The sequence below is a fragment of the Phyllostomus discolor genome, chromosome 2, assembly GCF_004126475.2.
Source record: "Phyllostomus discolor isolate MPI-MPIP mPhyDis1 chromosome 2, mPhyDis1.pri.v3, whole genome shotgun sequence".
In the NCBI taxonomy this organism is placed as follows: Eukaryota; Metazoa; Chordata; class Mammalia; order Chiroptera; family Phyllostomidae; genus Phyllostomus; species Phyllostomus discolor.
This window is the reverse complement of record NC_040904.2, coordinates 88,978,283-89,003,704: the sequence shown is the minus strand read 5'-3', so window position 1 is coordinate 89,003,704 and position 25,422 is coordinate 88,978,283. Positions and strand designations below refer to the sequence as shown.

General features: G+C 37.8%; 1 protein-coding gene across 1 annotated transcript in view; it reads left to right on the top strand.

The window, feature by feature from the left end:
* MORC1 (MORC family CW-type zinc finger 1) overlaps nt 1-25,422 on the top strand; it is a 157,987-nt gene that overhangs the window by 114,669 nt on the left and 17,896 nt on the right. The window contains 3 exon segments of the mRNA XM_028502395.2: nt 12,282-12,351; nt 13,146-13,212; nt 24,379-24,522. Coding sequence (XP_028358196.1) covers nt 12,282-12,351; nt 13,146-13,212; nt 24,379-24,522 — 281 coding nt within the window.

The following is a 25,422-nucleotide window of genomic DNA, read 5'->3' as shown; positions in this document are numbered from 1 at the left end:
CTTGAGATTTATTCATATTCATAAAGATTAGAGGAATCTGAGAAGCATTTTACATTAGTATCTCAAAGTAAGTGAAACATTTAATGGAATGATCTAGTTTTTAGTTGAAGAAAGAAAACTCAGAAAATTAGTTACTTGCCCAAGGCCACACAAACTAGTAAAACTAAAACTGTAGCTTGTACCTCCTGACTGCTAGCTCATGATGCTTTTCATTATAGTAATCAGGGTGTGAAAGCTTTAACATTATGTAAACACATATAAATCATATATATATATATACACATACACACACACACACATACTATAAGGTCATCCCAAAACCTGAATGCTCAAATCCAAATCATATGAACCTTTCTGTAATTTGTAATATGAATTCTCACCAGAAAGTGAAATTAAAAATTGCCATAAATTAGGCCACTGTCAAAAAGCCCTGCAAAGAGAGTCTATTTTGAAAATATGGACATCCTTTCCATTTGTTTCCCTTGATTTAGTATCCCTGACTCTTCCTTGATGGTTGATATCAAAAAGCTACTTATCTGGACTGTTCTACCGTCAATCCCGAAAGAGTTGCTTTGCCTCACTGAGCTAAGTATGAAAACCTTTGGTGTTCAGGAAGCATTGACTCAAGGGCTGACCACATGAGAAACACTTCACCTGTGAAGTTATCTTAAAGACACTGTTCATTATGTTATATCATGTCCTTTGTATTATAATAGAGGTTCATTTAGACAATAGAATTTAGTATCAGGAAAACTCTATTTGGTATGTTTTTATCAGAACATGAAATTTATTACTCACTATTAGTTCACTATTTACCTTTATTTCCAAGAAGCTTACAGCTAAACTTTAAATAAGAGTAACTATAGTCACCTAGATGGTTGCTGCATTTGACATGGTAATGTAATGAGAGTATTTAGAAAAGGGTCTGGCTTATAGTACATGTGTTTGGGTGAGGCACTTCAGAAAGCTATTTGGAATTGTAGATTAGATTTCAATTGCAAATGAGCCAATGAAGTCTTCTACCTTTAGCCCAATTTCTATGCCCTTCAGCAGAAAATCATTGTCATAAAGTAAATGGTATAAGAATAGTTGTTTTTATTTTAAAAGTATCTTATTATGGGAAATTTCAAACATAGTACAATCAACTCCTATGTGCCTGTTTTTTATCTCTAGCAATGATCAACTCATGGCCAGTCTTGTTTCATTTGCATCCTCCCTGCCCCCGTTACTTCATTCATATCACTTCATCCATAAGTTATAATTGTCTTACAAAGCCATCTGAAGGACAGTGAAAAGAACTAGGAGTGATTTGTGAAAGGGAACTGGAGAGTACCTCCTTACTGACAATAAGGGACAACTAAATCCAGGACGTGAAGAAAAGGAACACCAAAGTATTTTTAAAGGAAGAGGATAAAAATTTAATCAGAGGCCAAAAAGAAAGAGAAAACTGCAACCACTATTGTAAATAGTACCACCTTTATTTACCTATTTGAAGCAAAATGTGTTCTGTCTGTACCTGTGAATAGCACCAGTCACCGCCTATGTTCAGAGCCTTCAAAGTCATAGTGTGTTTTATGTAGCCATTGTGCTGTCACCTTTCCAGGGTGTGCATCAGCTTTTAGCTAGTGCTTTTCATAAATTAGGTATGACATTGACATTAAAATTGTCTTTTTATGTAACATTTCTGAGGTTCCTAAGTTACTTGTGTGAACGTATGGTATTATTTATTTGTGTCCCTGTGATTCTAGCAGGAACTCTGTTTTGAAACTCATGGTGTGTAATTAATTTGGATAAATAGGGATTATCTAGAGTTTCATATTAACTTCTTTGTCTATAGTTGCAGTAATTTCCAGTCGGAAATAATTCTGAGTATTTATCTGTATTTTCTTAAACTCAGAAATTACAAATGATTCTTCTTCACCCCTGGGTTCCTTCCCAGTTACCTTATCTAACTGCAGTGCCTGTGTGTGTGTGGGGGGGGGGGGGGGGGCCATCTACTTTCATTCTGACCCTGGAAGTGTCACGTTTAAACAAGGAAGGCACGCAGGGCTAACGGTGCTACAAGAGGCTGTCACTTAAGGAAGAACCATCAGCTACCACATAGGATACTTCCTGCCCCCCCAAACAGGTGTTTTTTATTGTCTCGGTGAATTTTCTCGGACCCAGAGTCTTGCTCTCAGGTGTAATAGGCTCAGAAATACATGTTCAGCACACCAAAGAAAGTCCAACTCACAGGGATGATTATTACCCATTATCCAAACTCATGAGACTGTTTTAAGAGATTGTAACAGCAGTTTAGTTGTTTAAAGATGAATATAGCTTAAGTCCAGTGGGAAGCCGTGGGCATTCTTTCCCTTTATGCCAATCTACATGGACTAGCCAGTTGCAATCTGACAGTTGCTGGTGAGGTAGATGCCTGAATAGTCAACAGGCTTCCAGCAAAACAGCCTGCTGCATCTGTCTCTCCCAAAGAGATGATGGGGTGGTGTTACCAGTGCAACCATGACACTGAGAGGGCCCAGCTCCCCCACACTGTGCTGACCTGTGCTCTTCTGAGTGTATTTTTTCACCTTGTACAGAGAGCAACTCCATTCTGATCAGTAAGTTCTTTTTTTGCTGTGTTAGTAGTGTTTGTCAGTCTGCCTTTTAAAAGGATTTTTTCCATATTAGGGAATGTTATATCCCTTTCTTTCAAGATTCAGACATACTCTGCTCTGGCTCTCTGACTGACAGTTGTGCAATTTCAAGTGAGATGATGGAATGTTCATTACTTTTCAGATTTATGTTGAATCTGACCATTGCTGATTATTTCAGCCATGTTGTCATTCATTCTCCAAAATTACCTCTTCTGCTGTGACTCAGGGTTACAACAGTTTCATCTGTTTTCATAACATCTTCCTCTTCCCACTCCCCCTAATCCTTGATTGAATGCTCTTCATGTTCCTTTTCTCCAAGGCCTATAGCCTATTGAAGCTATTTGTAAAAAAAAATACTTATTTTTGTTTTTCTTTTCCCAGTAGGATAACCCTCACTTTCTAGTCATTTTTAATGTTTGTCTCTTTGCTCTACACCTTGTATCACATTCAGCATGTTCCAAATCATTCATGTGGTATTGGGCTTCACTTTCCTTACCTCCAGTTGCTTCTGCTTGAGCATACTTTGTTGGTGTCACTTCCGTGGCATTTTTTCCTTTTTGATACTACTTTATGCTTGCCTGCTTAGCCAGCACAGGCCATTAATTTTCAATGTCCATGTACTGCATGTTCTTGCCCAGACCTTGCATGTGATTTGGAGCTTTGGAAGCCTCTAGTGGGGTGCAATTAAAACTCCAGCCATTTTCCTGAGGTTAAAAATACTGTCATGACAACCACTGAAAGGGAGAACATATTCGCCAATTATACATCTGATAAGGGGTTAATATCCGAAATTCATAAAGAACTTAATGAAACTCAACACCAAAAATCCCAAACAATCCAATTAAAAAATGGACAAAGGACCTAAATAGATACTTAAAGAGGACATACAGACAGAAAAGAAATACATGAAAAGGTGTTCAATGTCAGTAATCATCAGAGATATGTAAATCAGAGGTGTCAAACTCATTTCACCAGGGGCCATCACTGGTTGCCTTTCAAGGACTGAATGTAATTTCAACTCCTTAACAGTTAAGGAGTAGTTACACTTACACAGTCCTAAAATTATTTTGGCCCTTTTAAGGCAACCTTGAGGCTGATGTGGCCCCTGGTAAAAATGAGTTTGACACCCCTGATGTAAATTAAAACCACGATGAGATATCATCTCATACCTGTCAGAATGGCTATCATCAATGAATCAACAAACAAGTGTTGGTGAGGATGTGGAGAAAGGGGAACCCTGTGTATTGTTGGTAGGATTGCAGACTGGTGCAGCCACTGTGGAAAACAGTATGGACTTTGCTCAAAAAACTAAAAATGGAACTGCCTTATGACTCAACAATTTCACTTCTTGGAATTTATCCAAAGAAACCCAAAACACTAATTTGAAATAATATATGCATACCTGTGATCATTGCAGCATTATTTACAATTGCCAAGATTTGGAAGCAACCCAAGTGTCCATCAGTAGATGAGTGAATAAAATAGCTGTGGTACATTTACACAATGGAGTAATACTCAACTGTAAAAAAAGGAAATCTTACCTTTTGCAACAGCATGGGTGGACCTGGAGTATATTATGCTAAGTGAAATGAACCAGTCAGAGAAAAACAAATACCAAATGATTTCACTTACATGTGGAATCTAATGAACAACATAAACAAACAGACAAAATAGAAATAGACTCATAGATACAGAGAACAAATTGACAGCTGTCAGAGTAGAAGAGGGTTGGGGAGCTGGGAGAAAAAGGTGAAAGGATTAAGCAAAGAAAAAAAACCTCATAGATATAGGCAATAGCATGGTGTTTACCAGAGAGAAAAGGAGTTGGGAGGAGGTTGAGGAGGGTAAATAGGATAAATGGTGACAGAAGGAGACTTGGCATGGAGTGGTGAACACACAATATAATACACTGAGGATGTATTATAGAATTGTACCCCTGAAACCTATATACTTTTATTAACCAATGTCACATCAGTGAATTCAATAAAAATTTTTAAAATCTGTCATGAAAATAATGAGGATTTTAAAGGGCATCTTAATCCTCATCAAAATGCCCTAGACAGCCTCCCAGTCAACCTTTGAGATGATGTGTGTGGGGCTATCAATCTGCATGGCAGAAGATGTCTTTTGTTAATTTTCACAACCTTGTTAGCACAGCTGCAGTCCCTCCACCATTGCAGGGTAACTAGAGCAATCTGGATTTATTACCTCTGACCCTGTAAAACTGCATTTTCTGAAATTCTGCCATGTGTGCACATGCACAGGAGTTTTAGTGGAGTTAGCCTTTCCTTTTTTATGCAGCCATGATGAAACTCAGGTACTGTATTTCACATGCATTATCTCATCTAATATTTTTAATAATCTGAAGAGTAAGTTCTCTTTTCATTTCAGTTTACAGATGAGGAAAAGGGTCACCCTGCCAGCAGTGGTCACCTTGAACCTCAGCTGTTCCCACTTTCTTAGTCACTTTTTGTCATGATTTTTGTCTTTATTGTCCATTTCCATATCCCATCTCCTCCATCAATTCAGCCAGCCCATTCTACACATGTAGGTTGGAATACACTTTACCCAGGTGTAAGGATTTTAAGGTACAGACATATACTGCATTGATTAACATTCGACATTTTGACTTAGACAGTTTTTCAAAGCTTTATCTGAGCATTCTCCAGCCAAGATTCTTGAATTTAAGAAAATCAATCCATTGTACCTCTTGCTCAGATTAAGGTAACTTCCTTTTAGCCCATTTCTCCACTTACCTAAATATGACCTATACAGTGAAGTTCTTTTCTGCTCAGGACCTGGCTTCTTTTCTCTTTCCAGTTAACCTAGATCACAGAATGGTCATTAAGACCATCACCTTGGGATGATTCCCGACAAGGAGAGTCTTCTCCTTGCCCAGGGTAATCATTCTAGTAATATCTTTGTGGTCATAACCTTACCATACACCCCTCTGGTCTCCAGAAAATCCTATTATTTCTCATTTTCCACACTCAAACCACACATCCTGCTCTCTCTTTTAACAAATACTGCATAGTCTGAACTATTTTTGTCTCAGGCATTGCTAAACCCACATGTAAAGTTCAAACTTGTCTCAGTTAGCCCCCGATGGGAAGGAAATAGAATTTCCTTCCAGCACCTCTTACAGATTCACCAGCCTTCATCAGGGGAATTAGTCTCCGAGGAGAGGTTGCTACAGTTCTGTTTTACTGGAGCAGTGCCCTGTGGTACTGTTGTAATTAAGGATTTGTCTGAGTTCTATGAAAAACGCTGGCGCACTGCCATGTGATAAATTGGCAGCTCAGCTTTACTCCAGGCAAAATTTGGCACATGAGGTCCATGTCACCCCAGTGCCCCTCAAGGTGATGCATTCTGATCAGCTGTCACTGTACCATGCTTAACAGAAGCAGGAAAAATAAAAATGAAGCGATGAGACTAGACCACTAAGCATCCTAACAAAAGGCAAGCAGTCTTAAGGAAGGTATTCAGATAAGATGTGAGAACCGACTCTACAGACAAGACATTGTATGGGGTGTGCTCTGAGAGGTGACTGGCAAAATTAGGTTGCCAGACCCCAACAGATGGTCAAGAAAGCAAATGATTAATTTGAAGGAAGCCTGAAAATTCAGGAACAGCAGGAAAATTAACAGTGCCAATAGTAAGTTAGAGAAGTTGGGCGAGAATAATTTGCTGAGACTCAAATTAGAGTGGTAAAAGTACCACTGGTTGGTATACATGTGTATGCTTTTATTCATCTTGGTGGACCACATATACCAAATTAAAGTTATTCCAATCACCTAACTCTACTGTGAAGCAACAATTACTTTTTTCCCTAAATGGTGGTATTTGTTGTTTTTTCACATTTTATAATAATTTTAATCTTTCAGTTACTGCTCTGAATGTCAGTGGCACACTAAGATTGCTGAGACAGTGAAAGATATCTATGGTGTCATTCTTTAGGGTGAGGTTAGACTTGCCTGTTTACTAATCAGGAAGCACAGTGAATTTTTGGTCAGACTTACTGTAGACCTTATGTCATTTGTGGTCATTCAGGTCTTTTTTTGGCTTTCACTTGTCCGTGAGAACAGACTGGCAGATGAATTTATTTTCTCAATCTGAAGACATTTTTAACAACTTCACAGCCAGATTACAATTGACAGATGTATTTAAGAGTTTGGTGATGGATCTCTATTATTTCCTATGAAAGATGTAACCTCTAGTGTCTAATCCAAAGTGGGCACTTTCTGGGGTTCAAGAAAGATACATGAATAAAAGAATGAGTGGATGGAGCCATCTTCCTGTCACAGAACTGAGGCAAGTCCTTCACCAACTACACCTGGTTAGCCCTTTGGGCATCTTTCAAAAGGGGCTGATTCTGGCTCAAGAAAAGCATCAACCCACTTCAAGCCCTTGGGTCCACTGATAGGGCCTCCACAGTATTTGATAAAAGCTGAAGAACGTACAGAAGAGATGATGAGTTTTCAGCATCTAGGTGTATGCTCTGTGGTGGCCAAAGAAACATAACAACCACAACAAAAACCAAAAACAATAATTCCAAGTAATTCTGTTTTGGCATCAATACTATATGACCATGAAAGTGACAAAATGTCTCAGTAACCTAAAAGAAGGTAAAAAAGAAAAGCAAGCAACCTGTCTACCTAATGCCTAGGCCAGCTATATTCACCCTAAATAAACACAATTCTTCTGATTCCTGTAACAGATTTTTAATGGGAAACTGCATTGGCATTGCAATAACATGATTTCAGATGGTTGAAGCTGTCTTAATTTCAAAACAGGCCAATTCTCAGGCAGTTTTCCTGGTTGGTGATGTTACCATTTTCTCCATGTGAATCTGTATGGTGCTGTGGTTGTTGCTCACAGTATCAGAAATTTCATGAGGAGAGCCAGCCTCTTTACAAGGTGCAAACCAAGTTGCCCAAGAAACTCTGGAGGAAAAGTGGTTTGTCCTCATACTCCATAGCATCAGTCATTAACTTGCCAATAGACTCACAGATAGACAAAATCCATATGTAATACAATCCCTGTCCTAAAGGAAAATCTCGTGGGGACTTATAATGAATTTAAATATTCAAGTGCCAGTGTGTGAACTACCAGCAATCATGCACCAATTAAGACAAGTTTATTCAGCAATACTATGTTAGAGATTTTAAGGGACACCAAAAAAAAAATAAAATATAAGACCTTCTCCTTTAAAGAGAAGGCAAATTGGAAGACAAATTTACAAAAACACAAGATAGCAGTATGTTATGTTATGGAAAGCAGACAAGTTCCACACCCTGACAGACCGGTCTAGGCTCAAATTCAGATCTGCGTGCCACTTGTCAGTGGTATCAACTTTTGATCTTCTGTTTTCTTTCTTTATATTTGGTTTTATCATTTTGCCTTTTATATGTAAGTCTTTAGCGAGGTTGAGTTAAAGAAATTTTTATTCTCTAATTACAGTTTACATTCAATAGTATTTTGTATTAGTTTCAAGTGTACAGCATAGGGGTTGACGATCATATACTTTACAAAGTGGTCCCCCTGATATTTCCAGTGCCCACTCGGCACCATACATAGTTATTGCAGTATTATTAACTATATTCTCTATGCTGTACAATCTTCCATTTTCTTATCTGTAAAATGAGAATAATATTACCTACGCTTAAGGCTGTTACGAGAATGAGTGGGATGATTGGTGGCAGGATGGAAATAATTATTTTTGTGTTATGAGAAATATTTGTAAAACCCCCTTCTATAATTCTAAGAGCAAATTCAGCCTCTGCTGGGTGGGCCAGTAGATGGGAGTAAAGAATGAAAACTGAGAGAGTGAAATTGCTTATGGAAGAAAAGGGAGAACTAGAGAGTGTCCCTGTGTGTTGGGGAGTGGGGGGGTGGGGGGTTGTGTCTAGACAACTTAGAATCATGTTGAGAAGAACTTTGAAAGCCAGATGAAAGCCAAACAAAGAGTTTGTACTTGAGGTAGTAAGCAGTCAGAAGCTTTAGGAATATTGACAAAGAATATTTAATCATGGACATTTTGTTTAAAGAATTGATTCTTTGTGTTATGAAAATGTGATAATGGAGCAGTACTGGAAAGAGTAGAAACTATTATTATTATTCTAGGAGCATATTAAGTATCAGTTACCATCCTAGACACTAGTGATGTGGCATGAAAAAAATAGACAATACTCCCTTCCTCATAATGCTTCTATTGTAGTGGGAAAAATGAGACAATAGACAAGACAAATAAATAAAATATGTTGCATGGTAGGTAATGGTAAGTACTAAGGAGCAAAATCAAGCAGAGGAAGCAGATAAGAAGTGCCAGTATTGGGTGTGGTGAGGGTGAGGTTCAATTTTGTGTAGGGGGGGGCAAGAAAGGCCTGATGGGATGTTTGAGGAAAGGCTAGAAAAAAAATAGGGTACAAACAAACCAGCAGCAAATATCTTAAAGACCTTGGTGGTGGGGTCTAGTAACTGAAAGATTGAAATTATTATAAAATAATAATCCAGGGGTCCCTGGATGCTTGTGGAAGAGTGGGTGGAGAGAAGAAATGGAGGGTGTGGAATGAGAACAGTGAAGGCTGGAGAGGCAACTGGGCTCAGTAATGGTGTAGCTTTCTTTTACCTGTGTTATTTTTTTCACAGAATTTACATTACTTGATATTATATTACATAACTATCTTTTTTTATTGATTTCATTATCTTTTATTTTCCCCTTGATAGAAAATAAGCGCCAAAAAGGCAGGACTTTGTCTCTTCACTGTAACAGTGTCTGACCTATACTGGGGATCGATTTTATTGAATAAATGAATGAATGAAAGGGAGGAGCCTAGAACGTAATGTTAACTGTGGAAGAGTGAAAACAGAAAGGGCCGTAGAGATCGCCAGGAAGGCATTTACTTGTCTGGTAGATTCTGTGGGTCTTTGATGGTAATATATGCTTGGGGTAGAAGTTGAGGGACAAAGAAATCAAAGAAAGAAACCAGATGAAGTGATATCAATCAGTTTTTTAAATTTTCTTAACAACAGTTGAATCAACTAAGGGTTATTTAGCTGACTGTGTATGTTCTTTTTCCTTTCTCTAACTTATGTATGATGTATTTACCCTCTTAAGTAGATAATTCACAAAATTGAGTTTGTGTTATAGTGCCGATCCATTGCGTCCCTTGGGGAACTGACAAATCCCTCTCTGCTCCTTATTAACACACTTTTAATTAAGGTATCGAAAACCCCATGTTAAGACTTAACTATAATCTCATTTACAGTGTGGGAGGTAAAAATCTTAGAAAAAGCATATCCCTAAACTGCAGAGTATGAAATGGAGTTAAGCCTAAATTACTGGAGAGCATTTTTGTAATGAAATGGAGTAATGTGAAAGAGCTTTGTAATAGTAGCAATATACACAAATAGTGTCATTGAAAAGATAACTAACTGCTTATATTCTTGTCTCAGCATGAAAAAATTCAGACCTTCAAAGCTACAAGTACATTGTAATAGAAGGGAGCATCCTAGGAACTGATATTTACATGGTGTTATTTAAAAGGAAAACTGTAGGCTGTGAATTATTTATTGAAAGTCTGTAAACATTTCTATGCCAAAGAATAAAGAAAATACTGAAAAGGAAAAGAAGGAAATTGCTCTTGCAATAGAGATGGTAAAGCTTTGTATAAGCAACATTTTGGGGGTGAAGGGATATATCTGATCCTCATAAAAACAGCATTCAAGAGGCAGAGCTCAGAGCAGAGAACTAAACAATAAAATGCAAAAGTAATTTTATGAGACTGTGTTAATAGCACCACCAAGAGAAGTTCCCTGCTGGGAGTACTGTCATTTTTATTGATCTTGGCTACTTGCATCTTGTCTGTTTTTCATAAGAAAGATTTCACCAAAGGAAATGAACGTCCTGAGCAGGATCATCATGGATGATAACAAAGTGGTTTTAACTTAAGGCATTTATATAGTTCCTCTTGTAAGCTTATCTTGTGTTTGCTGCCAGCTGTTGTGGGAAATAGCCCATGCTGCTTATAAACTGGTCAAAAAAATATTTAGTTCAAAGCTAGAAACTCTTAACAAAGTATGTAGATTTCTCATGTATTAACACATCATAAGAACTAAATTTCATGATATACCAGAAATAAATAAGACATAATATTTTAACATCATTTTGCAAAATAAACTCTTAAAAATATGTACACTTTTTCTTTCTAGAGCATGAATTCATTTACAGTATAAGTACAAAAATATTTTGTTATGGACAAAAGTAGCTTAGAAACAGTTTTATTCATTTGCCTTAGCCCACAAGGCTTTTCTTTCCCTTGATTTGGGTAAAATAGAAAATGGTGCTGTCAGCCAGCTTTGTGGTTCTTTTGTTGTTAAGCCACAAGTGTGCCCACTTCACCTGCTCTCTCACAGAGCACAGTTTCCAGAATGCCATGTAAGATATATGGCTGTGTTTCCCAAGAGGGGAGAAGAGGAAGCTTGGTAGCCTCTCTCCCCCACATTTTGTTTAGCATGGTGGAGAAAGAGTGAAAGGTAAATATATGCACAGTGGGCAAGCTCCAGAAACTGACAGCTCCACACCTTCCCCTAGGTAACGGGAATGGGGAACATGGCTGTCATGGTGTGTGTTCACAGGTCTTCAGATCAAGGAGCAGACAGGAGCTTTTGCCTTACCTCTACCATTGCCACTTTCCTTTTCTATAGCCCATTCCCTGACCTTCTCACAGATTTACAAAATACATAATATGGGGAGCCTTCTGGGTCTGTTTTCCTGAAGGACATAAACTAACATAACACTCTCACCTAAAGAAATACATTCCCAACATGTAAGTTGGTTTTGTATGAACCTTATGGGATGGATCTTACAGGATTCCCAAAGTGATGACCTGGCTGCCAAATGGCAACCCCCAACTCTCCCAACCCCTTGTTCCCTCCCACTTCCAATATCTCTCTCACACACACACACACACACACACACACACCCCTCTCACTCTCAAGTGCCACCAACAAACACTTCTGGCTCCTGGACTCAACACGTTAAGGCTCTGTAACTCCTTTTAGACAGGTTTACTATGATTCTGTCAAAAGACAGGTCCCTCCCCTCAACATTCCAGGAATGCTTCCTGTCCCCATCCCCACATTTTTCCCCATTATGCTTTGGGGCCTCACACCCCAGGCTCCATCCTCCTCAATGTTTTCATTGTACTGCTGTTGAGTTCATACCCTGTGTCTGCTCTGTAGCATTCAGAGGTGTGATACGTCTCTTCAAAACAGCAGACAGACTCCTTTGTTGGTCCTGGTGAATCAAATACTTGGCTCATTTGTTACAGTCATGGTTACACCTATGTGAGATATGCATTTTTGAAAGTATATGTACAAAGATTGGTAGAATGTGAACATCCCTTTAAAGAAGTGATAGAGGTAAATATGACAGTTGTAATGCAATCATCCCTGTGATGCCCGCCAGTATAATTTTCTACACTATGTTTGACTGCCTCCCTTCATAGCATGCATGTAACACTGTAGTCCTGGCAATGCTGTGGTCCATCCTCTGATGTGGGCATTGATGTTCAAGGTCATTTTCGCAACCTATAATATGTTCAATATTTTTGTACAGCTCTAAATAAAGTGCTTGTTTTTCAGATTTTAGATCAGTGTGACAAGAATGTTTTATTGAAACAAGAAAAAAAAGAAGATTCTCTTATGAAAAAAGGTAAAAAAAAGTTCAGTTTATATATATTAGCTATGTTTGAGTTGTTCTCAATATGACTATGTGACATATCTTACGTGGAACATAGATCAGAAGTTTGGCAGCACCAGTTTGGATTTTAAAATATTAAACTTGTCATTATGGCAGTGGGAGGAGGGGTGAGTAGAGATCTACCAACTGCATGTTTTGAAGGGATAAAGAGATACTTCCTGCCTGAGAACAGTGTCCCCAGTACTGCCACCCTGACTGAAAGACCCAATAGTAGAGGTATATTACCCTTTACATTGAATTTTACTTCATAATGTGCTGAGGATTCATATCAGGTCTATAGTTGTAGAATCCATTTGCAAATTATAATGGTACTCTCTGAACCTACAATTGTGAGATTCTCTGAGTGACATGACTGACTAGATAACTCTAGATCTCTTCCTGTCTTAAGGTTAGATTCTCTACTGAAAACAGGTTTTAGATTGAGATCTGTTAAGATGTTTTTGAACCTGAATTCAGAATGGAATAAATAAGTATACTATAGGGAGAAAGGGTGGTGAGAGAAGGGAATCTGAACAGTCCTAATCAAGTAACCCCATGTACAACAATAGCAGAAAATAAGCATCCTTAAAAAGATGATAAAATGTTATTATAAATTGCCTTGAGAGTGTATTGATGCAGTTTCACAAAAGGATGTTTGAATACAAAGCCAAATTGTGTAAGTAGTTAATGAACCAGTAACACTTCTTTCAGTTTATTATGTGATCATCAAAAGTGACTGTCTTCATTTTGTCTACGGTCTTTTGAAGAAAAACAGGAGCTGTGCAGCGATACTACAGAAATAAAGAAAAATTCTTCATTACCTAACTGGAAAAGGTAAGTGTACTGCAATTATACAAAATCCAAGTGGGTGAAATTATAGTGTTGGAAAGTAATTATCAGTGTTTAAATACAAGAAGAAAGAAAATAATAGCAACAAGCGAAGGCAATTAAGAATAGAACCAAATTTTACAAAGGAGACAAGAAAGAATAGAACACACTAAATTTTTTGCTTTTCTGCCAAACCTTTTCATTTTCTTTTGTGAGGATTTGGGAATAATAAAATAGAACAGGCTTCACTTCCTACTCACAGCAAGCAACTAATTCACATTGCTATAATGTAGTCCAAGAATGGAAAATGTCACATACATAAGGTATGACTATGAAATCATGAACTGATTTTTTTGTGTGGTTCATTATCTAATTGTCACACATGTATGCAATTATAATAATAGTTGCATGCTAGAATTTTCTTGACATGAGACTTTTATGACTTTCAAGTAAAATCAGCTGAATATTTTCATTGCCTGATGGAATGAAAAGAATTTTTTCAAGGAAGCAAACTCTTAACCCTTGCTCTACTACAAAACCTATCTAAAATGCTTTTCAGACAGTCAGACCCAGTGTCTGTGAATCCACATTCCTGGCTCGTTCTTGCACAGGCGCAATTGAAGTAAGTGCAATAAATGCTCCCAACAGGAGCATTTATGTTCCTGAACATGCTGACAGAGTAATCACTCTTAACACTCACATTCCATCACTTCACTTTTCTGTTCAAAAACCTTTCACAGCCCTGTCACTGTCAAGATAAATTATAAACTTTTTAGCATGGCACAAGTCCCCTTCATGGAAAGGAAGAATTAACATCATTTAAGTGTCATATTACACAAAGCAATCTATAGATTCAACACAATTCCTATCAAGATACTAATGATGCATTTCACAGAACTAGAACAAATATTTCAAAAGTTTATATGGAGCCACAAAAGGCCCTGTATAGCAATAGAGATCCCGAGAAAGAAGAACAAAGTTGGAGGGGATCACACTACCTAATATCAAATTATACTATAAGTCCGTGGTGATCAAAACAGCATGGTACTGGCATAAAAACAGACACATTGATCAGTGGAACAGAATAGAGAACCCAGAAATAAACTCATATCTTCAGAGTCAATTAACATTTGACAGAGGAAGCAAGCATATACAATGGACTAAAAATAGTTTATTCAATAAATGGTGTTGGGAAAATTGGACATATACATGCAGAAAAATGAAACTAGACCACCTTAAACCACACACAAGAATAAATTCAAAATGGATTAAAGACTTAAATATTGGACTGGAGACCATAAAAATCCATAGGCAGTTAAATCTCAGACATTGCTCATAGCACTTTTTTTTCTAATATATCTCCTCAGGCAAGGGAAACAAAAGGAAAAATAAACAAACAGGACTACATCAAACTAAAAAGATTTTGCACAGTAAAGGATATCATCAACAAAATAAAAAGACAACCCAGAATGGGAGACCATATTCACCAATACATCTGCTAAGGGGTTAATATCCAAAATTTTTAAAGTATTTACAAAACTCAACATCAAAAAAACAAACAACCCAATTAAAAAATGGACAAAGGACCTGAATAGACACTTCTCCAAAGAGGACATACAGATGGCCAAAAGACATATGAAAAGATACTCAACATCATTAATCATCACAGAAATGCAAATTAATACCACAGTAAGGTATTATCTCATGCCTGTCAGAATGACTATCACCAATAAATCAACAAACAACAAGCACTGATGAGGATGTGGAGAAAGGAGACCCTTTTACATTGTTGGTGGGAATGCAGACTGGTGCAACCACTGTGGAAAGTAGTACAGAGATACTTAAAAAAAAATGGATCTACCTTTCAACCTAGTTATCCTACTTCTGCGAATGTATCCAAAGGAACTCAAAACATAATTTGAAAGAAGTTAAGCACCCCTAGGTTCATTGCAGCATTATTTATCATCTTCAAGTGTCCAAGTGTCCATCAGTAGATGAGTGGATAAAACAACTATGGGACATTTGCACAATGGAATTCTACTCTGCCATGTAATAGAATAGAAAATTTTACCCTTTGCTACAGCATGGATGGACCTGGAGAACATTATGCTAAGTGCAATAAGCCAGTCACAGAAAGACAAATACCATATGATTTCAATCATATGTGTAATCTAATGAACAAAACAAACAAGGAAAATGGAGACAGGCTCATGAATGGGAAGCAGGACGATAGCCAGGGGTGCAGGGAGAGATTAAGGGATGGAGGGATTGAACAAAAGGAAAAAGGACTCATGGACATGAACAACAGTGTAGAGATTGCTGGGGGAAGGAGTAAGAGGGAACTAAATGGTAATGGAAAAAATACAACAAAGATTATTTAAAAAATAAACCATTGAATTGTACGCTTAAGTCAGGTGAATTTTATGTCATGTAGATAATATCTCAATCAAGGTTTTTTTAAAAAGAAATGAATGTATTGTTATACACAACAACAGTAATAAATCCCAAGGTAATTTCTGAATTTAAAAAAGCCCTGCAAAACAAAACCAAAAAAGCCTATAGCCCCGTTACTGTTAAGATCTTGAGTTATAAACTCCTTAGCATTGCACAAGTCCCCTTCACTCCTGGCTCATTCTCTCTGGTGCCAAGTTTACTTCTCAGAGTTTCTGAACACCTCCGTTTTCATTCCACACTACTTCCTTTATTTGAACACCCTCTGAAACTTGTAGACCAGTTTGTAAACTTTCATTGAACTGTCAGTTTGAGTGTTCTCTCTTTTGGGGTCCCTGACTCTCCCTGGTAATTGACTTATTCACAGAGCTTCTGTCACAATGATTATATTACATTATTCAAGTTCAACAGTTATTTGTTATGGTCTGATACAGTGGTGGTCAATGCTTCACAGTCAAGGGGAATTGTCAGTCTGAACATGTCTTTCACTGCATATAACCTTTATTAAGGAAAGAGGCCACATACTTTCTTCATAAGTCCAAGCCTCTGAGAACTCTATCCTGCCAGCTCTGGGGGGATCCAAGATGGTGGTGGAGGAGGTGGAAGAAACACTCATCTTCTCCAAGGACAAAACTGGATTTACAACTAAATTATTAAAAAATCATCTTGAATGACCAACTGAACACTAGTTGGAGAGAAGCCTTAAACCAAGGACTTACAGAAGAAACCACTTCACCACATTGAGACTGGTAGGAAGTGAGGAGGAGTGAAAGTGCTGGCTGAGCTCGCACAGGCAGTGTCTGAAGTTCCAGAGGGATATTTCAGTGGCAGAGGGGTCCCCCCTGAGAAGTGTGGGGATTAATTCTCAAGCAGGACTCCCCACCTAGAGCGCCAGAACCAGGAGTGGAACCCAAATATCATCTGGATGTGAAAAGCAGTGGAGTTTCTGACCACCAGGGAGAGACAGCTAGAGACACAGAGAGTCCCTTAAAGGGCCAATGCACAAAATTTCATATGCTTCCACTTACCTCCCTAGGCTCTGGCAGAGGGAGGGCAGAGCAGACAAGAGCCACATGAGGAGAGTCTGGGGTTGGTGGTTCTGGGGAGAGAGCTGGGGGATCGGCTGCCAGGATCACTGTGCTGAGTCATTTCCCATACTACAGAATCCATATTTCTAAAGCAGAGCACTCCTCTCCAAGTGGCATCAACCTGAAAGGAAGTAATAGTCCCACCCACCAGTATCCATCTTGCCCAGCCTGTGGAGCTTAAGCCAAGATGCTGAAGAGTGCAGGTGAAGGCGCTTGCAGTGATTAAGCCTAACAGATTCTACAAAGGCAGATCTCTGAGACCTTTGAGACTTTAGCTGACCTTCCACCAGGCCCATTGCTGGTAAAAGCTGGCCTTAGTGTCCAGCTTGGTTCTTTCTGTACATAAACAGGCTCAGCAGAGGAGCCACAGCTGTGGTTTGCTGACAGCTCCAAACAGGTTACCCAGGGCTAGTCACAGCAGTATCTGACAAAGGTTTGCCCCAGAGTCTTTGCACATCTACCTAATACATACAAATAAACACAAAGAGCAGCCATAGTGGGAAGAAGAGAGGCAGACCCCAAATGAAAGCACAACAAAATCTTCCAGAAGAACAACTAAATGAAATGGAAGCAAATAGATCAGATATGGAGTTTAAAGTAATGATTATAAGGGTACTCAACCACATGAGAAAAGAAAGCATTAAAAAGGATTGAAGAATCCAGTCAGAATTAAAGAATGAAATATCTGAAATAAACAGTGCACTGGAAGGAATAAACATCAGATAAGATGAAGCAGAGGAATGAATCATTGATTTGGAAGACAAAGTAGAAAAAAACACCAATGCAGAGCAGCAAAAAGAAAAAAGCCAGGCAGTGAAAGACAAATACCATATGACCTCAACTTTAACTGGAACCTAATCAACAAAACGAACAAGCAAGCAAAATATAACCAAAGACATTGAAATTGAGAACAGGTTGACAGTGATGAGAGGAGAGAGGGGAAGGGATAATGGGAGAAAAGGGTGAAGGGTTTACAGGAACAATTATAAAGGACACATGGACAATCACAAAGGGAGGTAGAAACAGGAGAAGGAGGTGGGGAGGGCTGGGGTGAGGAGAGGTGGAGGGAAAAGGCAGAAAACTTGAACATCAATAAAAAATATTTTTAAAAAGAATTAAAAAAATAAGGACGGTTTAAGAAACCTTTGGGAAAACATAAAGCATAACATCATCTACACCAGAAGAAGAGAGTGAGCAAGGGAATGAGAACCTATTTGAAGAAATGATAGCCTTGAGATCCAAGATGGTGGAGGAGTAAGTGGAAGCTACACTAACCTCCTCCCAGGACCAATCTGGAATTACAACTAAATTGTAGAGAAATTATCCAGAATAAGCAACTGAATACTAGATGGCTGGAAGCCTTAAAACCAGATACAGACAGAAGAAACCACTTCACCACAATGTGACTGGTAGGGAATGCAGAGGAGGCATGAGAGAGCAGGCTGGGCTCCCACAGGCAGCAGCAAAGTTCCAGAGGTTGGAAATCAGGAACTGGGTGGTTCCCCCTGAAAAGTGTGGGATCAAAACCCCAACCTAGGCTCCCCAGCCTATGGCAGCAGAGCCAGAAAGAAAACCAGATAACATCCAGCTGTGGAAAGTAGCAGTTTCTGTCTGCCAGGGAGAAATGGATGGAAATGCAGAGAGCCTCTTAAAGGGCCAACACACAAAATTTCATTTGCAGTGACTTACCCTGGGCTCAGCAGAGGGAAGGCAGAAACTAGAGATGCTGGAGGAAAGTTGGGGTTGTGACTCTGGGGAAAGAACTGAAGGAACAGTCACCACGATCCCTCTGCTGAGTCAACCCTCATACTGCAGGACCCATCTCTCAAGCAGAGCCCTCTCTAAACGGCATCAGCCTTAGAGGAAACAATAACTTGGCCCACAAGAATTACTCTGCCCCACCCCGAGGTGCTTAAGCCTGGCTGTTGATTACAGCTTAATTATATTAACAGCTGATCAGTTTGATGGCTGATTATTGTAACAACTCAGTGGGAAAATACAAAGAAGCCACCAAAATGGCAAGACAAAAAACACACCCCAAATGAAAAAACAAGAGAATTCTCCAGAAAAAGCATTTAGATGAAATAGAGGCAAGCAATTTATCAGAGAGTTTAAAGTAATGATTATAAGGATACTTAACAGCATGAAAGAGACATGGAAACCATATAAAAGGATGAGTCAGAAATAAAGAATACTATATCTGAAATAAAAAATGCACCAGAAGGAATAAACTGTAGGTTAGATAAAACAGAGGATTGAATCAGTGTTTTGGAAGACAAGGTAGGAGAAAACACCTAGGCAGAGCAAAAAATGGAAAGAAGAATTTTTTTAAAATGAGGAGGGTTTAAGAAATATCTGGATAACATTAAGTGTAACAATCTCTGTCATGGGAATACCAGAAGGAGAAGAGAGCAAGCAAGAGATTAAGAACCACTTTAAAGAAATATTGACCAAAAACTTCCCTGATCTGGTGAAGGAAAAAAAAAATCACACAAGTCCAGGAAGCTCAGAGAGTCCTAAATAAGTTCAACCCAAAGAAACCTACACTGAGAGACACCTCATAATTAAAATGGCAAGGCTTAAAGCAAGGAGAGAATCCTAAAAGCTGCAAGAGAAAAGCAGGTAGTTACCTATAAGGGAACACCAATTAGACTGGCATTTCATTATTCAACAGAAATGTTTTAGGCCAGAATGGGGTGGCATGAAATATTCAAGGTGACAAAAAGCAATAACCTACAACCAAGGCTGCTTTATCAAGCAAGGCTATCTTTTAAAATTGAAGGAGAAATAAGGAGATTTCCAGACAAGACAAAGCCAAACAATTTTGTTACCACCAAATCAGTACTGCAACAAATGTTAAAGGGCTTGTTTTAAGAAGAAAATAGGAAAGTGGTCTGACAATAGAATCCCATTACATACATATCTTATAAATAATCACCTTACATGTAAATGGCTTAAATGCTCTGACCAAAAGATATAGGGTACCTGAATGGATAATAATACAAGATGCATATATAAGCTACCTCCAAGAAACCCATCTCAGATCAAAAGACTGAGAAAGGAAAAAAAGCTGGGGTAGCAGCAATTGTGTCCCACAAAATAGACTTTAAAACCAAGGCTATCATAAGAGAGAAAGAAGGACACTACATAATGATAAATGTAACAATTCAACAAGAGGATATAACCCTTGTAAACATGTATACAAAAAGCACCTAATGTAGAAGCACCTAAACATGTTAAGCAAATCTCGATGGACATAAAGGGAGAGATCGACAGAAATGCAGTCTTAGTTGGGGATTTTAACACCCCATTGACTTCAATGGATAGATCTTCCTGCCAGAAAATCATGAAGCAGACAGCAGCTTTAAATGATACACCAGATCAAATGGATTTAATTGTATTTAGAGCATTTTACCCCAAAGCAGCAGAATATACATTCTTGTGTATATGGAACATTTTCTAGGATAGACCTCATGTGAGGACACAAAACAAGTCTCAGTACATTTAAGAAGACTGAAATCATATGAAGCATTTTCTCTGACTGCAACACTATCAACTGGAAGTCTATCACAAGAAGAACACTGGAAAATAAAGATATGGAAGCTAAGTCACATGTTATTAAACAATAAATGGGTTAGCAATGAGAGATCAAGGAAGGAATCAAAAGGTACCTCAAAACAAACGAAGACAAGAATCCAATCTGTGGAACACTGGGTATGCAATCCAAAGAGGGAAACTGATAGTTTTACAGGACTATATCGAGAAACAAAAAAAGCTCAAATAATCAATCTAATTTTACACTTAAAGGAACTTGAAAAAGAACAACAAAGCCAAATGTGAGTAGAAGGAAAAACTACTAAAGATAAGAGCAGAAAAAAAAAGAAATAGATTCTAAAAATGATACAAAAGATAAGTGAATCCAAGAGCTAGTTCTTTCAAAATATAAATAAGATTGACAAACCTTTAACCAAACTGAACAAGATAAATAGAAGACCCTGCTAATTAAAATCAGAAATGAAAGAAGTGAAATAACAGCAGGCACCAAAGAAATACAAAGGATTATTAAAAAATATTATAACTAACTTAATTCCAACAAATTAGATTACCAGGAAGAAATGGATAAATTTCTAGAAACACAAAATCTCGCAAAACTAAATCAGAAAAAATCAGAGAATCTGAGCAGACAGATTACACTTAGTGACAATGCAGTAAAAAACTCCCAACAAACAAAAGCCCTGGACTGGGTGACTCACGAGTGAATTTTGCAAATATTTAAAAAGAACTAACACCTCTCCTTCTCAAACTATTGCAGAAAATTCAAGAGGGTAGAAGATGCCCAAGCTCATTTACCAAGGCCAACATTATCCTAATTCTAAAATCAGATAAAGACACTATAAAGAAAGAAAACTATAGGCCAATATCTGATGAACATAGATGCTAAAATCCTGAACAAAATATTAGCAAACTGAACAGCAGTGCATCAAAAAGACCAAACCCTGTGATCAAATAGGGTTTATTCCAGGGACACAAGGTTGGTACAACATTTGCAAGTCAATAAGTGTGATTCACCACATAAACAAAATGAAGGACAAATCCACACAATCATATCAATAGACGTAGAAAAAGCATTTGATAAAGTTCAGCATCCATTTATGATAAAAACTCTCAGCAAAGTGGGAATAGAGGGACCATACCTAAACATAATAAAAGCCATATATGACAAACCAACTGCCAGCATCATTCTCAATGGGCAAGAATAATAAGCATTTCTCTTAAGATTGGGAGCAAGACAGGAATGTCCATTTTCACCTCTCTTATTTAGTATAATACTGGAGGTCCTAGCCACAGCAATCAGACAAGAAGAAGAAATAAAAGGAATCCAAATTGGAAATGAAGAAGTAAAACTGTGTTTATTTGCAGATGACATGATATTGTACTTACAGAACCCTACAGATACAATAAGAAACTACTAGAACAGTGAAGTAGCAGTATTCAAAGTAAATATCCAGAAATCAGTTGCATTTTTATATACAAATAATGAACTACCAGGAAGGGAAATGAAAAAAAAAAACAATCCAATTCATAGTTGCTTTAAAAAATTAAAATATCTAGGAATAAATCTAACCACACCTGTACTCAGAAAATTACAAACACTGAAGAAAGAAATTAAAGAAGATACAGATAAGTTGAAGCACATACTATGTTCATGAATAGGAAGAATTAACATCATTAAAGTGTCTGTACTATGCACAGCAATTTATAGATTCAACACAATTCCTATCAAGATAACCAATGATGTGTTTCACAGAACTAGTACAAATATTTCAAAAGTTTATATGGAACCACAAAAGGCCCTGCATAGCAACAGTAATCCCAAGATAGAAGAATGAAGTTGGAGGGATCACACTACCCAATATCAAACTATACTATAAGGCCATAGTAATCAAAGCACCCGGTACTGCCATAAAAACACTAAGACCAGCCCAGAAATAAACCCACACCTTTATCGTCAATTAATACTTGACAGAGGAAGCAAGCACATACAGTAGGCTAAAAATAGTCTATTCAATAAGTGGTGTTGGGAAAATTGGTTATACATGTGCAGAAAAATGAAACTAAGCCACCTTCTTACACCACAAATAAGAATAAATTCAAAGTGGATTAAAGACTTAAATGTTAAACCTGAAACTATAAAAATCCTAGAAGAAAACTTAGGTGGTAAAATCTTGGACAATGCTCATAGCACTATTTTTCTGATATAGCTCTTCAGGCAATGGAAACAAAAGAAAAAATAATTGAGACTACATCAAACTAAAAAGTTTTTGCACAGCAAAAACCATGAACAAAGATAAAAAGCAACCCTTTGAATGGATTACATGTTCACCAATACACATGATAAAGGGTCAATAGCCAAAATTTATAAAGAACTTATTATACAACTCAGCACCAAAAAGAGCACACCAAAACATTCCTATTAAAAAAATGGGCAAAGGACCTGAATAGACTCTTCTGCAAAGAACCCAGTAGACATATGAAAATATGCTCTACATCACTAATCTTCAGAAAAAGGTAAACTAAAACCATAATGAGACATCACATCACACTGGTCAGAATGGCAATCATCAATAGATCAACAAACAACAAATGCTGGCGAGGATGTGGAGAAAGGGGAACCCTTTTGCACTGTTGGTGGGAATGCAGATTGGTACAGCCACTATGGAAAGCAGTATGGAGATACCTAAAAAAATGAAAAATGGAACTGCCTTTTGACCCAGCAATCCCACTTCTGGGAATATATCCAAAAGAACCCAAAACACTAATTCAAAAGAATGTAAGCACCCCTGTGTTCATTGCCACCTTGTTTACAATAACCAAGATTTGGAATCAGCCCAATTGTCCATCAGTAGATGAGTAGATAAACCAATAATTATACCTTTACACAATGGAATTATACTGGGCCACAAAAAAAGCAAACTTTTACCTATTGCAACAGCATGGATGGACCTGGAGAACATTTTTTAAGTGATATTAGGCAGTCTCTCAAAAGGCAAATACCATATGATTTCACTGATATGTGGCGTCTAATGAACAAATTGAGTTAACAAGCAAAATAGAGACAGACTCAGAGAGCAGACTGGCAGCTCTGGGGGAAGGGTGGTTAGGGGCTGGATTGCGCTAAAAAGAAAAAGAGCTCATGGATGTGGACAACAGTGTGGTGATTGCAGTGGGGAGGAGGGGGCTTGGTCAATGTGGTATAGCATATAAGAGAAATGAATGGTATTGGTAAAATACAATAAAAATAGGTTTTTAAAAAGATGAATTCCTAATTATGAACCTCCAAGGTCCTATTAATGAGGCATAATAATTTTCTTAGCATCTACATTAAATAGCTTCCACCCACTGTGCTAAAAAAATAAATAACCCACTCCACTTCTGACAAGGCACACATATCATATCATCTTCTTTTAGGTCACTTATTATTATTTTAAAGTATCTCATTGTTATCTATTTATTTTTTGTTGTTGACACTACTACAGATGCCCCCATCCCCCCAGCTCCCATCCACCCAGCCCACAATGGGCTATGCTTGTATGTTATTTGGCAAAACTCTTCCAGTGCCCCCACTCCTCTCCCCTCCAAGATCTGTCCATCTGTTCCAGGTATCCATTGCCTTTGGTTTTATTTTGTTCATCAGTTTATTTTTGTACATTCCAGTTCACCCAGAATGCTGTTCTTCCTTCAGATTTGACTACATTTTTCTTTTGATTAACTTTGTTCCTTTTTGGTTTTATTTCTGTACGAACCCTCCCCCCTACCCTGGCTAAAATAGAACTTTATTTAAAGCCTCTTTCAGCAAATAAGAGACAAATGGTATATATGACTACTGTTGTCAAGAATAAATCGCCACCGATTTTATTTAATTGTGATCACCCAAAAACCTTGGAACAAGATTTGTCAGAAAAAAATAGTATTTTTTTCTACTTGAGAATTGATTTTATGTAACTACATAAATGACCATTTTCAACTTAACACTTATGTCCCTGCTTTCATTTGGTGTGTATTATTTCATTTGTCTTATATTGACATTTCTGAGTTTATTAGTATCTAATGTGATCCTTACTTTGAAATTAAGTGTACCATTGGAAGATTTAAATCCAAGTTCTGGACGCAAAGCCAGAGTTTCTATAAGTGGCTGTGAAGATGCTTCTTTGCTGGCAAAGTCTTATCAAAATACATCTGTCAAGGAAACAGTAAGAAAACTGACATCTAACTTATGGTAAAGATATTTACTAACATATTAACATTTGCTTCACTGAATTTTCTAAGCAGTGATAACTCTTGACTTTTTTCCTTATTAGGTGGCAATGTTAATGAGAAAATTCAATTGAATGACTTTATGACTTGTCCCCTAACTATACAGATTTAGATATGCCATGGGTTAACGGTCCCTTGAAATAGAACTACAGTGGCTAACTAACTGCCTATTGTTTCATGGTCTGGCAATATGGTGGATATTAGTCCTCTCTTGAATGCTATAAGGAATTCTTACTGGGTTCACCCTACTGAATTAACTAACTAACTTCCTTCCTTCCTTCCTTCCTTCCTTCCTTCCTTCCTTCCTTCCTTCCTTCCTTCCTTCCTCTATTATTATTCCTCATGACTTTGTATGGCCTTCTGAAAAGTATTTTTGGAGCTTTAGATACTAAACTTTCTGGGGGAAACTGAGTTTTACTTTTTGGCTCAGTGTAGAATGTTACACTTGTGGGCCTGGTTAGTAAGGATCTGCATTCTCAAAAGATGTAGACACAGAGGGAGTAAAATCCAGGATTCAGAGATTTTTCCAAATAGGGACCAGTGATAGGAGGGGGTTTTACAATCAGGCCAAAGAAGTTAGTATACAGAAGAGGGCTCTATAGTAGATGTCACTCGGGAGGGTGAGGGGGCAGGGGTAGTAATACCACCACATTAGGGCAGCTAGTTGGTTTGGTCGGGCTTTACAGACTATGAAGAGCCTGTGTGTGATAAGAGGCTTTTGGCCGAGGAGACCTTGCAACACGCAATAGCTGGAAGGTATGTTTCCTTAGGATGGTTCTTTTGACTTTCTGATGAATGACTGATAAAATATCCCTAGAGGAGAGACTTAGAAGCAGGTAGAAAGAAAAAGAAAGGTAGAAAT